This window comes from Pteropus vampyrus, unplaced genomic scaffold (genome assembly GCF_000151845.1).
Source record: "Pteropus vampyrus isolate Shadow unplaced genomic scaffold, Pvam_2.0 Scaffold116, whole genome shotgun sequence".
Taxonomy (NCBI): domain Eukaryota; kingdom Metazoa; phylum Chordata; class Mammalia; order Chiroptera; family Pteropodidae; genus Pteropus; species Pteropus vampyrus.
This window is the reverse complement of record NW_011888897.1, coordinates 345,961-356,284: the sequence shown is the minus strand read 5'-3', so window position 1 is coordinate 356,284 and position 10,324 is coordinate 345,961. Positions and strand designations below refer to the sequence as shown.

General features: G+C 32.2%; 2 protein-coding genes across 2 annotated transcripts in view; one reads left to right on the top strand and one right to left on the bottom strand.

The window, feature by feature from the left end:
- Window positions 1-10,324, bottom strand: part of CLEC2B (C-type lectin domain family 2 member B) — a 47,219-nt gene that overhangs the window by 5,773 nt on the left and 31,122 nt on the right. The gene's annotated exons all lie outside the window — the stretch shown is intronic.
- KLRF1 (killer cell lectin like receptor F1) overlaps window positions 7,180-10,324 on the top strand; it is a 9,907-nt gene continuing 6,762 nt past the window's right edge. The window contains exons 1-2 of the mRNA XM_011365756.1: window positions 7,180-7,264; window positions 9,819-9,917. Of these exons, the coding sequence (XP_011364058.1) occupies window positions 7,180-7,264; window positions 9,819-9,917 (184 nt within the window). The remainder of the gene's footprint in view (window positions 7,265-9,818; window positions 9,918-10,324) is intronic.

The window sequence follows — 10,324 nt, the reverse complement described above, 5'->3', positions numbered from 1 at the left end:
TTTTTTTACATCTGACATTTGGGGAGGATGATTATAATGAATGTTTTGATTCTCCAGCAAACAAATGAAAATTTGTATTTTGCATGAAACCTATCACATTTGTGGAAACCACAAAATGACTCATACAATAGAAAAGCAAGCATGGTTCTACTTACTGAGGTCAAAGTATATAGATCCATGTTTTATTTTATCAGCATCTTTACCTGCTCTTATTTAAGTAATCATCTTAATCATGAGAATGGTATACTGACAACCTCCCAAGAACATATTATGTGAGCAGATGGTTTTTCCAAAGAAATAGAAAGAAAGGTTCTGGGAAGACAAAATTTATTAATACGACTATTGTGGCTGAGGCTATATATTTACATAATTTTTTTCATTGACCAAATAATTATTTTGAATGGTAGATGTACTGAATTGAATATGATGAAATGACAAAATCAATGAGGATCTAGTGTCCAGAAATATAACAGAACATATCCAATATTAAATTGATAAATAAAATAGGAAATATCTTTATTTTTCTGGACTTTCAACTGCAAAACATGAGAGTCCCATGCTTCTCAATGACTATCAGAAAAGTAAGACCCAAGAGAGGTAAAAAGATGACTGCTATCATCCCTGCCCTGGAGTCTGTAGTCTAATTTTAGATATAAGCATCAAATATAAATCATTTTACCTATAAAAATATAATTATAAAATCATATAAGTATATAATTACACAAGATATTAAAAGGGAGAGATTTAATAAGTCTTTAACAATAATGAGCCTTAACTATATGATAAACCAGTTATAAAGAGTATATTTCACAATCTTGCTTTCAATGATGAAACAATTTTCAAGCGGAGAGGTTTTAGAAAACTTACCTTTCGCTTTTCATTAAAGTCTCAGAATTAATTCATTTGCAACCAAATAAGCATGTAACTTCCACACGTCCGTTTCTTTTACACGTTTCCCTTGATCTCACCACAAAAGCTACGTAATTTATAGGAAGTCTGTTTAACATCTTTACTTAGAAACAAGAAGATGTAAATTTCAATGGTTTTTTTAGAAATACTGGAAGTTTACTATTCATTCAAGGTTTAAAAAAGAATTACTTACTAAGGTCATAGTTTGTAACTCTGATTTAGTATTAACAAAACCTAATTCAAAATATAGGTCAAACTAGCAAATGACTGAATTAATCTAAATGAAGATAAAATGAGAATGTTAATGAGTATAAATATAGAACCTACTGTACCTTAAAATCCAATGAAGCAAAAAATTATTTTTTTAAAAATGATTTTGTCTATATGAGCACCAATTGGGCTGGTATTGTAAAATTCTTTCGGTAACAGCAGAATCACCTTACATCACAATAATAGTGAAATTAGTGTCTCCTCTCACAGCTATATGTCTTGACTAATATAATTTGGCTATTCCTCTGCAATTAAATCCACTTTTTTGTCTACACTATACCTGTACCTGAATAGATCTATCTAGCTGGGGAATTACACAAAATCATGTTGAAATGCCTCATTGTAAAAGTATATATACAACTATAAGTATCTATTTCCCTTCCTCTCCGCCCCGTCTCTCAATTTCATTTGCGTGGAACTCTCCTTCTAAGCTACTGGACATCCCTTCTATCTCCTCTGCAGAGTCCTTCTTTTCTCTTTAATTATACCTACTCTATCTATATCAGCTTCTTAGACGATCCCATCCAGCCTTTCATTAATACTAGCCATATTCTTGTAACCTATGTTTTTTTACCCTGACCTCTTTCCTACATTTCATACCTGTCTATCAACTGTTTACCCAAACTCTCTACTGCCATTTTCATGTATACATTTTAAACTTACAATGTTCAACACTAATCTTCAGATTTTGCCTTTCATACCAGTTAATTCTCCAGTTTTTATTTTAATATCTCAATTAATAGTACTTTTATCCCAGTAACTCAGACCAAAAAATCCTGAATCATCTCTCTCCTCTTTTTTATTCCTAAACACTACATCTAACCCATCTGTGAGCCCTCGGATTCTTCCCTCATACATACAGAATCTCCAGCTCCACTGCCACCACTATATTTCAAGCTAACACTAACTCCTGCCTGCCATTTTAACAATGTTTTAATTATGATCTTTTTGCTTTGCCCTTGCAGAAATTGCAAAGCAACCCCCATTTTTAAGCTTGGACATTGCTTTATTTTTCTTCAAGGCACTCCCTTACCAACTGAATTGTTATATAGTTCTTTCGTTGTGTGTTTATTGGTGTTATCTCCTTCTATTTGAATATAAGCAGCATGAAAGCATCAGTTTTGTTGTATTCACTGCTATATCTCCAGTGCTTAGAACATTGCCAGGCAGATAGTAGATGTTCAATATTTTTTTTTGTTAAATGAATGAATAAATCACTGTGTGCATATAATATTGAGTGACAAAGTAAGTAGATTGAAGGTCATAGTATTAGAAAATGTGATCAGAGAAGACTTCTCTAAATAATTCAGGAAATTTCTTCTAGGCTTTGCATCTGTAGCTACGATAGCGCCTAGGAAAGAATTAGACACTGCAGAAGCGATGTACAGATATCAGCTCCAAGAAGTAAGACACAGAAGCCTTATAACTTTCAGGTATGATGTATCTTCTTTAGTTGTACTCTGCTTTGAAAGATGTCATGACTCTGTAGCTCCGAAAAAATTTCATTACCAGTGGTCCATTAGATACACAGCGTGAGCTGGTTAAAAAAATCTCCTGCTTTTTTTTTTTCTGGGCAGATGATATTGATGGTATCTTGGTAGGCAGTCTGGTCTCAACAATCAAAGTTTTTTGCAATACAAATTGCAATACAATTTGTATTGCATTGATTTCTTGGGTCAGTTAACCACCAAAGATTTATTGTAATTTAAGTTTACATCCTCAAGACTTTTCATATATTTGCCATTGAAGAATGATGGAAATTCAAGGAGCAGTGGTATGTAGCAATCTGAGATTGGACACGTTGGCCTTTACATGGGTTTTAGGCAGATCCACCTGATTATCAGTGTTAGTTTTCACATCTAGTCAAATTATTCAAAAAATCAAAAGTAAGCTGAGACCTAAATGGTTATTGTTTTTTAGTTTGGGAAAACGTTAATATTATAATTGTTATTGTTGTTATTATTTAGCATCTGATTGCTGAAGACACCACAATATTCTTTCTATAGGGGAAAAGAGATCTTGGATCTTCTGCTGTATTCTTCTGGATAAATCTTAAAATCATTTTTTTCTTATATTGTCAAGGTAATTGTTAACCTATTGCTATCTTCTTTATTCAGCACTTAATCTTCCCCTCAATGAACTTCTCAGAAGAATTTGAACAAATTAATATTTCACTTTCCTTCATAAACTTTCTTCTTTTGGATGCTAGAGAAAATGTACTAGTAATACCATTAATTTCATTAATACTGAAATTACCATCTTCACTACCTCTAGCACTTCCGCTGGACTCCATCACTATCAATCTTCCCTTGTGAAATATACATAAAGGTTGTTCTTTGTCCTGTATTAACTCTTTTTGATTTTTTAAAATTATTAATATTTGTAACTACAATATACAGCTTCCTCTGTAATCTGATTTGACAGTGGAGGATTTATGTAGAATGTTATTTTCATGAACCTGCATTGAAAGTGCATACTCACTGGTGAAATTTCTTTCGTTAATATATACACAGGAGTTCAGGAGAACAAAAAAATAGAGGCCCAGCCTAGAGACCACCCAAAGAACACTGCATTGGTAGTTTGAGAATCCCTTCTGCATTCCAAGAGACAAAAGACAGGAGGGCCATAATCTATAGCTGGTTTAATTTGGCCACAGATGCCTGTGCAGAAGATACTACCCTAATCTGCCCACAACCAAATGCTCATTATACTGTCATTGTAATACCATATTTATGCTTGGAAGTTCATGAATCTAATTAGAACAGAATTCTGAGTAAGCGCATACGTCCTAGGCAGTGTTATACAGCAGCCATGTGCCAATCAAAATGACTTCACTGCCAATAACCTAAGAATGACTTTGGAACCACTGATCACAGTTTAAATAATTCAGGTATTCCCACTTCTAGGTTGCTATAGCTCTCTTCGCTAAAACCATGTTCCTCCTTGGAGCGTGCTTTGTCTTTCTAAAATATACTTTCCATAAATCTTTTCTGTGATTCTTCACTGCATCAATGAGGAACCAAAGAAAAATGCTAATTACACTTCTGCGCCATTATCACGCCCCTGCCATTGGAGTGACACCTAAGTTCAAATCACTTCCAATGGTAACAGGAGGAAATGCTTATGGAAGGAAATTTAAAAAGGATATATATGATTTATATATAATTAGGCCATTGCTAGAATTATGTCTTCATTTACTGAGTCTTACCTTTTATTTATTTTTAAACAACAAAAAAAATAGAGATAAAAATTTCAAATTCTAAGATATTGAGTAAATTAGAACTAATCATAAATTTGGTTTTGTTTTTTACTGCTCTTTGATCTCAGTTCAAAACGATATAAAACATTCAGTTATTTTCTCTGCAGACCCACACTCCACTTTGCTTTCTCATTGATACGAAATAAGAAGTCAGAATCATTTAGGGTGATGACTGCAGAAAAAAAAGAAACATTGCATTTTTAATCGTTGCCATACTTGAAGCGTAACTTTTTAACAAAGGTTTACACAGATCTTAGTGTCACTTATTTTAACACAAAATATAACACACGTTTCATTAATTCCATTTTTTCTCCTTAAAAATAAATTAATTTTAAAGTAATATTAGAATCAGGGTTATTAAGAGCTATTTGACATAGGGTCTTCAAAACAGATTGGTACTGAGAGCATTTCAAATTAAACTTTTGTAAGTTATTATTTACTTAGAATTCTTAAGAGGAAATATGTTCATAAAGCAGTGAAATTTGTTTATTTGTGGCCTATGTATTTTTCATATAATAAAATTGAGGGGAAGGCACTTGCCCTTTAGCCAGCAAATTGAGGCAAAACCAGGATTGCAGCCCTGTCCTGAGCACACCTCACTGCTTCTAGAGACAGGGGCCCCATGAAACAGGCTCAGGTGCCTGTGGCCGCTGACCAGCAATCATCCTTGGAGGCCACGGGATGGAGAAGCCCTTCTGCCCAAGTCCATGCCTTAGGATGACAAACTCTCTGCCTACATAATTTTGGCCTCAATTTAAGAATGTGGAGTTCTTCCTGGGCCTTGATCTGCTTCCTGACTTGAGAACCTGGGGAAGGGGCTGGTCTAGGGAGGAGCTGCAGGACATCACCTCTTTCTGCTACTTCCCCCTACTCCCCACCACCTCCCCAGAGGGCCTGGGGACTGCCCAGCTACCTCCATCCTCCTGCGGGCTCAGCCCACTGCTGATACTTCTGCAATCCAGAGAAACATGAAATAAAGCAATACGTGTTTGTGCCTTCCCCCTCCCCCAAAATAATTTATTACTGATTTCAGGAGAGTTGACTTTAGTACAGTGGAATTACAAATCGATAGCATAGATGTTTATTATTTTCTGTCATAAACTTGAAATACATATTCAATAATACAGAAACATTCTAAATCTAAATTACTCGAATTCATTTTACTTTAAGAATTTTAAATTTTGATGGGGAAGGTAATCTTAAAATTAACTTTAAAAAAGAATGATTTATCATCCCTGGATAAAAGACTTGGTGAATAAAGGCAGATATTAATTAGTAATGTGGGGCAGTACTGAGCACAATAACCATATCAGTGTAGATACTTATTAAATATTAAATAAACAACCAGCTTGATTGTTTTGCAGGTTCCAAGAAAAGAATCATGTTAATTAGTAGAAGCCACGGAGTCAGTGAGTTAAAACGCTCGTCTGATGATTTCGTGTTCTGAATGACTCTCTAGGAGTAAGTGAAATCAGTGAGCTGGTTTCTGACACAATGATGCCTTTCAGCCTTCACTTTCTGTATTCTAGCAAGGACTCGCAAGAGCAAACCTTCAGTTCCGCTTGTGAACTGGTGCTCTCTGGTGGTTGTGTGAGGCCTTAAAGAAAGAGCCTGCCACTGTGATTGTGAGATGAACAAATCTATGCACAGAATGAAGAGCAAAGCCCCATGCTGCTCTCTCTGTAGACATTTCCTTCCCTCAATGGAATACCTTCACCAAATTTTGCCTTCTTACTTAATCTTTAGCCAAACACTAGGAAAGTCTGTGGCTAACGTCTTTGGGTTTCCATTCTAGATTTGCTACAATTGCCAGAGATTTGGGATCTAGTTACCAAAATTTTAAATGATTTTATTTCAATATATAAAGTTAGTATTTCCAGAGTTATATTACTCTTTTTAGTTTTGGCGGAAGGGAATATTTTAGAGTGATACAAAAGTTCTAAACTAGATTTGGTAAAGGTCATATACATTTATATATTTGCTAAATTAATCCAATTATATACATAAAATAAGCAAATTTCATGGTATATAAATTAGACCTCACTGAAACTAAGAGAAACAAACAAACAAACAAACAAACAAATAAATTTCTGCCCTGTCTCATAAATATTGGGTAGTCTCTTCAAATACCAAAAAGGTCATTGGAAAATATGGTTTCTTTCCTAAGTTCTTGAATTTTTTTTTAATATTTAGGATGTCTTTAGAATGCAAATATTGCCAGTATTTTTTTCTTCAAATCATATAATTATATTATTAGCATAATTTATAATCAATGTTGTTTTAGGATCTGAAAATAATTTAACTGTTAGATAATTGGAAGTTATATTAAATATCAATATTTTAGGTAATGTGATTGAAAATTTACGTATTTAGGCTAAAAAAAAGCAGCTATATATGATTTAACTCTTAAAGGGGTAAAACTTCCATTCTTCTGACTTTATGAGATTATCAGGAGAAATTTTTAAAAGAACAAATGTAATATTAAATACAATACATGGTGGATAGTTGAGAAGTTATGTGTTATCTAGGTCATGAGAAAAAAAACATTTCCTCTGAGGTTTTCACCAAAGATGAAACCGTGAACTCTTGTAGGTACCCTGAGTGGACAGCCTGAGGACAAATTAGTAGTTTGAGGACAAACCTCTGATTAGCATCAGAACTATTATTTTCTCATTATATATCATAGTTAAAAAACCAAACGTACATATACATACATACATACACATTCACTCACACTGAAGATGCAAGAGGAAGAAAGATACATGACATTGAATCTGCAGTTGAAAAAAAGAAGTTCAATTCAAACATCTCAACTTAAATTTAAAGGTATGGAATTCAGGTTTTTTCCCAAGTATGTGGATTAGTATGGGTATGGATTTAGTAGGGTTAATATTAACATGAATATTAGTGTGGATAGTAATTTCCAATATTCTGTTCTTTTCTGTTCTTGAACTGTTTCATTGTTTTGTTTTGGGGTTTTTTGGAGCTTTCTTCTCCTTGTCTCTATCTCCGTCTTGTCTCTCTATCTTTCTGTTTCTGTCTCTGTCTTTCATTTATTAATGTGGGACTAAAAATTTTTTGCTTTTAAAGTAATATTTGTCTCATATAATTTCTTAATGATTTTCAGGAAACATAAAATACGGCATTTTTAATTCTTATTTTTTATTGGGTTTGTCAAAAACTTTAAAATATGTTTTCCACCAGATTAAAAATTTGTTTTAGAAAATAGATATATTAACTCGAAAGATCACACAATATAGTGGCTCCTCTGTGCAAAATTTTTTCATATTCAGTTTGTAGATGTCATTCGGAAACCCAAATGTGTTGTGGTACAGAAAAGGAACTCAGGAAGCTACAAATAATAAATTTGCAAATTCTAGCTTTATCTAAGTTGTATAAGCTAATAGTCATCCTTTACTAATTACACATTAGAAAAATAGATTAAAATGTTTTTGCAGGGGTTTTTGTGGGTCCTTTGTATGTATTCATTCCACTGGTCTTGCACATTCAAATTGTTTTAAAATCACTTGAAATAATTCCTTTCTTACAATTAAGCCATTAACTTAATCTTCAGTTAAGGTCTATTAATTCATATTCCATTTTATTGTTAAGGATCACTTTTTAAAATTTTGGCTTATTTTATAATTATGTATAAGTAAACATATTTTGCAATTATAATTATATGTAATACATATTATACAATTTAATTATCATTTTATAATAATGTAAAATACTTATATATTTTCAAAGTCAAACCTGTATAGCAAGGTACTTTAAGATATCTCCAACACCCATAAATCCAGCTTCCATCCTATTCTTTTCACTCTATTCAACTAGTCCCTCTATTGATGGACAGTTATGATGTTTACCTTTTTTTATTACATTTCCATTAGAAATAGTATTGAAATGCCTTGCACATATGTCTTTTCATATTTTGCCAATATGTCACCAGGACAAATTTCCACAAGAGAGATAGCTAGTTGATAATGTAAATGCCTATATAATTTTGCTAGTTTTTTCTCAAATGTCCCTCCATAGGATTGTACCATTTTGTATATCTATCTTTTTAAGTGTTTTCTTGACTACCTCCTAACATGTTAAGATAATCATTTCTTTGATTTTTAAAAATAAATAAATAACTTTTTTCACATTGAATTCTTGGGACTATTGGTTATCATTACTAATGTATCAAAGTATTAAAAAATAATCTGGGAAATGCAGTGTATTCATTATTAATTGAATTTTGATAAATTTTATTTTTCTATATTTGTCAGTATTATGATAAGAAAAAAGCTATGTGCTATTTCTCTGAAATATTGTTCTATATGGCTTATTATGCTTTTTCTTGACAGAGTTTTACAACTTCAAATGTACGATCTCTATTTCCACAGGTTTAAAGAGTATTTGGAATATAAATTTCAGTATTAAAATTTAGTTTATTGACTGAACAATAAAGATAACTACAATTATGAGAAGTAATTTTTTACCAATTATTATAACGCATTCGCAAAAATTATCTTTGATGAGGACATAAACTATTACGTAAATCATAGATGTTCATATATTTAGTATAAACTAATTGCTTATAAATTCTATAAACCATCGTCCACCAATGCAAATCCTCATAATGAGATTGAAAACATAACAACATGTATACTTGAGACACTGAATGAGAGTATTTACTTTCTGTCTAATGGTATCAGTTTGTTGATTAATAACCATCGCTGAGTGCATGCTCTCATCTTCAACCTAACAGTGTTGATATATGAAAAACAAAACAGTAGTCACTCTATAGGAGTTTACCAAAAATCAGAACTTGAAGCACTATTATTACATGGGTAAGAAAGAATTTTAGGACTTTTTCAGATTAAAATAACACATAAGGAGTCATATTTAGTTTTGATTCATATCCTTAGTAAATGATATAGGTGAAATGACTTGTGAAAGTTACATTAAAGCAAATGATTAATTAGAAAATATTTATTTATGTGAATATATATATGTATCTGTTAGTGTACATGCCCACATGCCTGAGTGTGCTTGTGTGTTAGCATGTATGTGTGTGGGTGATTGTGCTGTGTGCATGTTTGGGGAATCATTAGGTGTATGTATTAAAATTATTTTTTCCACTGGTCAATTATGTCAAATAGTAGCAATTTTTAATATTCAATGTAATATATGTCATAGCTTCTGACCATCAGAGTATTATCATTATTAAATAAAATAAATGTGTATTTTTCTATTTCCTTTGGTTTTATGCTTTTGATTACCTAATATTTAAAAATTTAAAGCTGATATTACATACAGTTCTATTATTACAACTGCCATCACTTCTTAAGAACATACTTTTCTAAGCTAATTCATATAATTAATCTTTCAGATTGTTCTGTGATGTTGCACTGGTATAAAATCTTTTTGGGAGTATCTGGAATAGTAAATGCTATTTTGGTTTTGACTTTGCTCTCCCTGACTCTGTTGGGTAAGTTAAAATTTCTTTAATGATAAATATATGAAAAATATTCACTCCCTTCTTCTGACTCTTTTTTGTAGTTATTCGCACTTCCTTACATTAACAAAGGTTTACTAGGGAGCTGCTACATATAGATAGGTGCAGTGCACTTCCTGATAATGTACTTAACATGCAGACAAATCAGATACGTATCTTGTCCTCAGGCACATTCAGTCTGATAAGAGGGAGAATGTATATGTGTGTGTGTTTGAGATTCTATGTATATTTGGAAACCATATTTTTTGATATGTCAGACACTTGTGAATAGATAAAATTCTGTAATTTTTCTTAAGCATTTTTATACATTTTATCGAGGTTGTATTTAGTTTAGTATTGGTTTTGTCTAACAAATACTTACTGAGCAACTACTATATTCT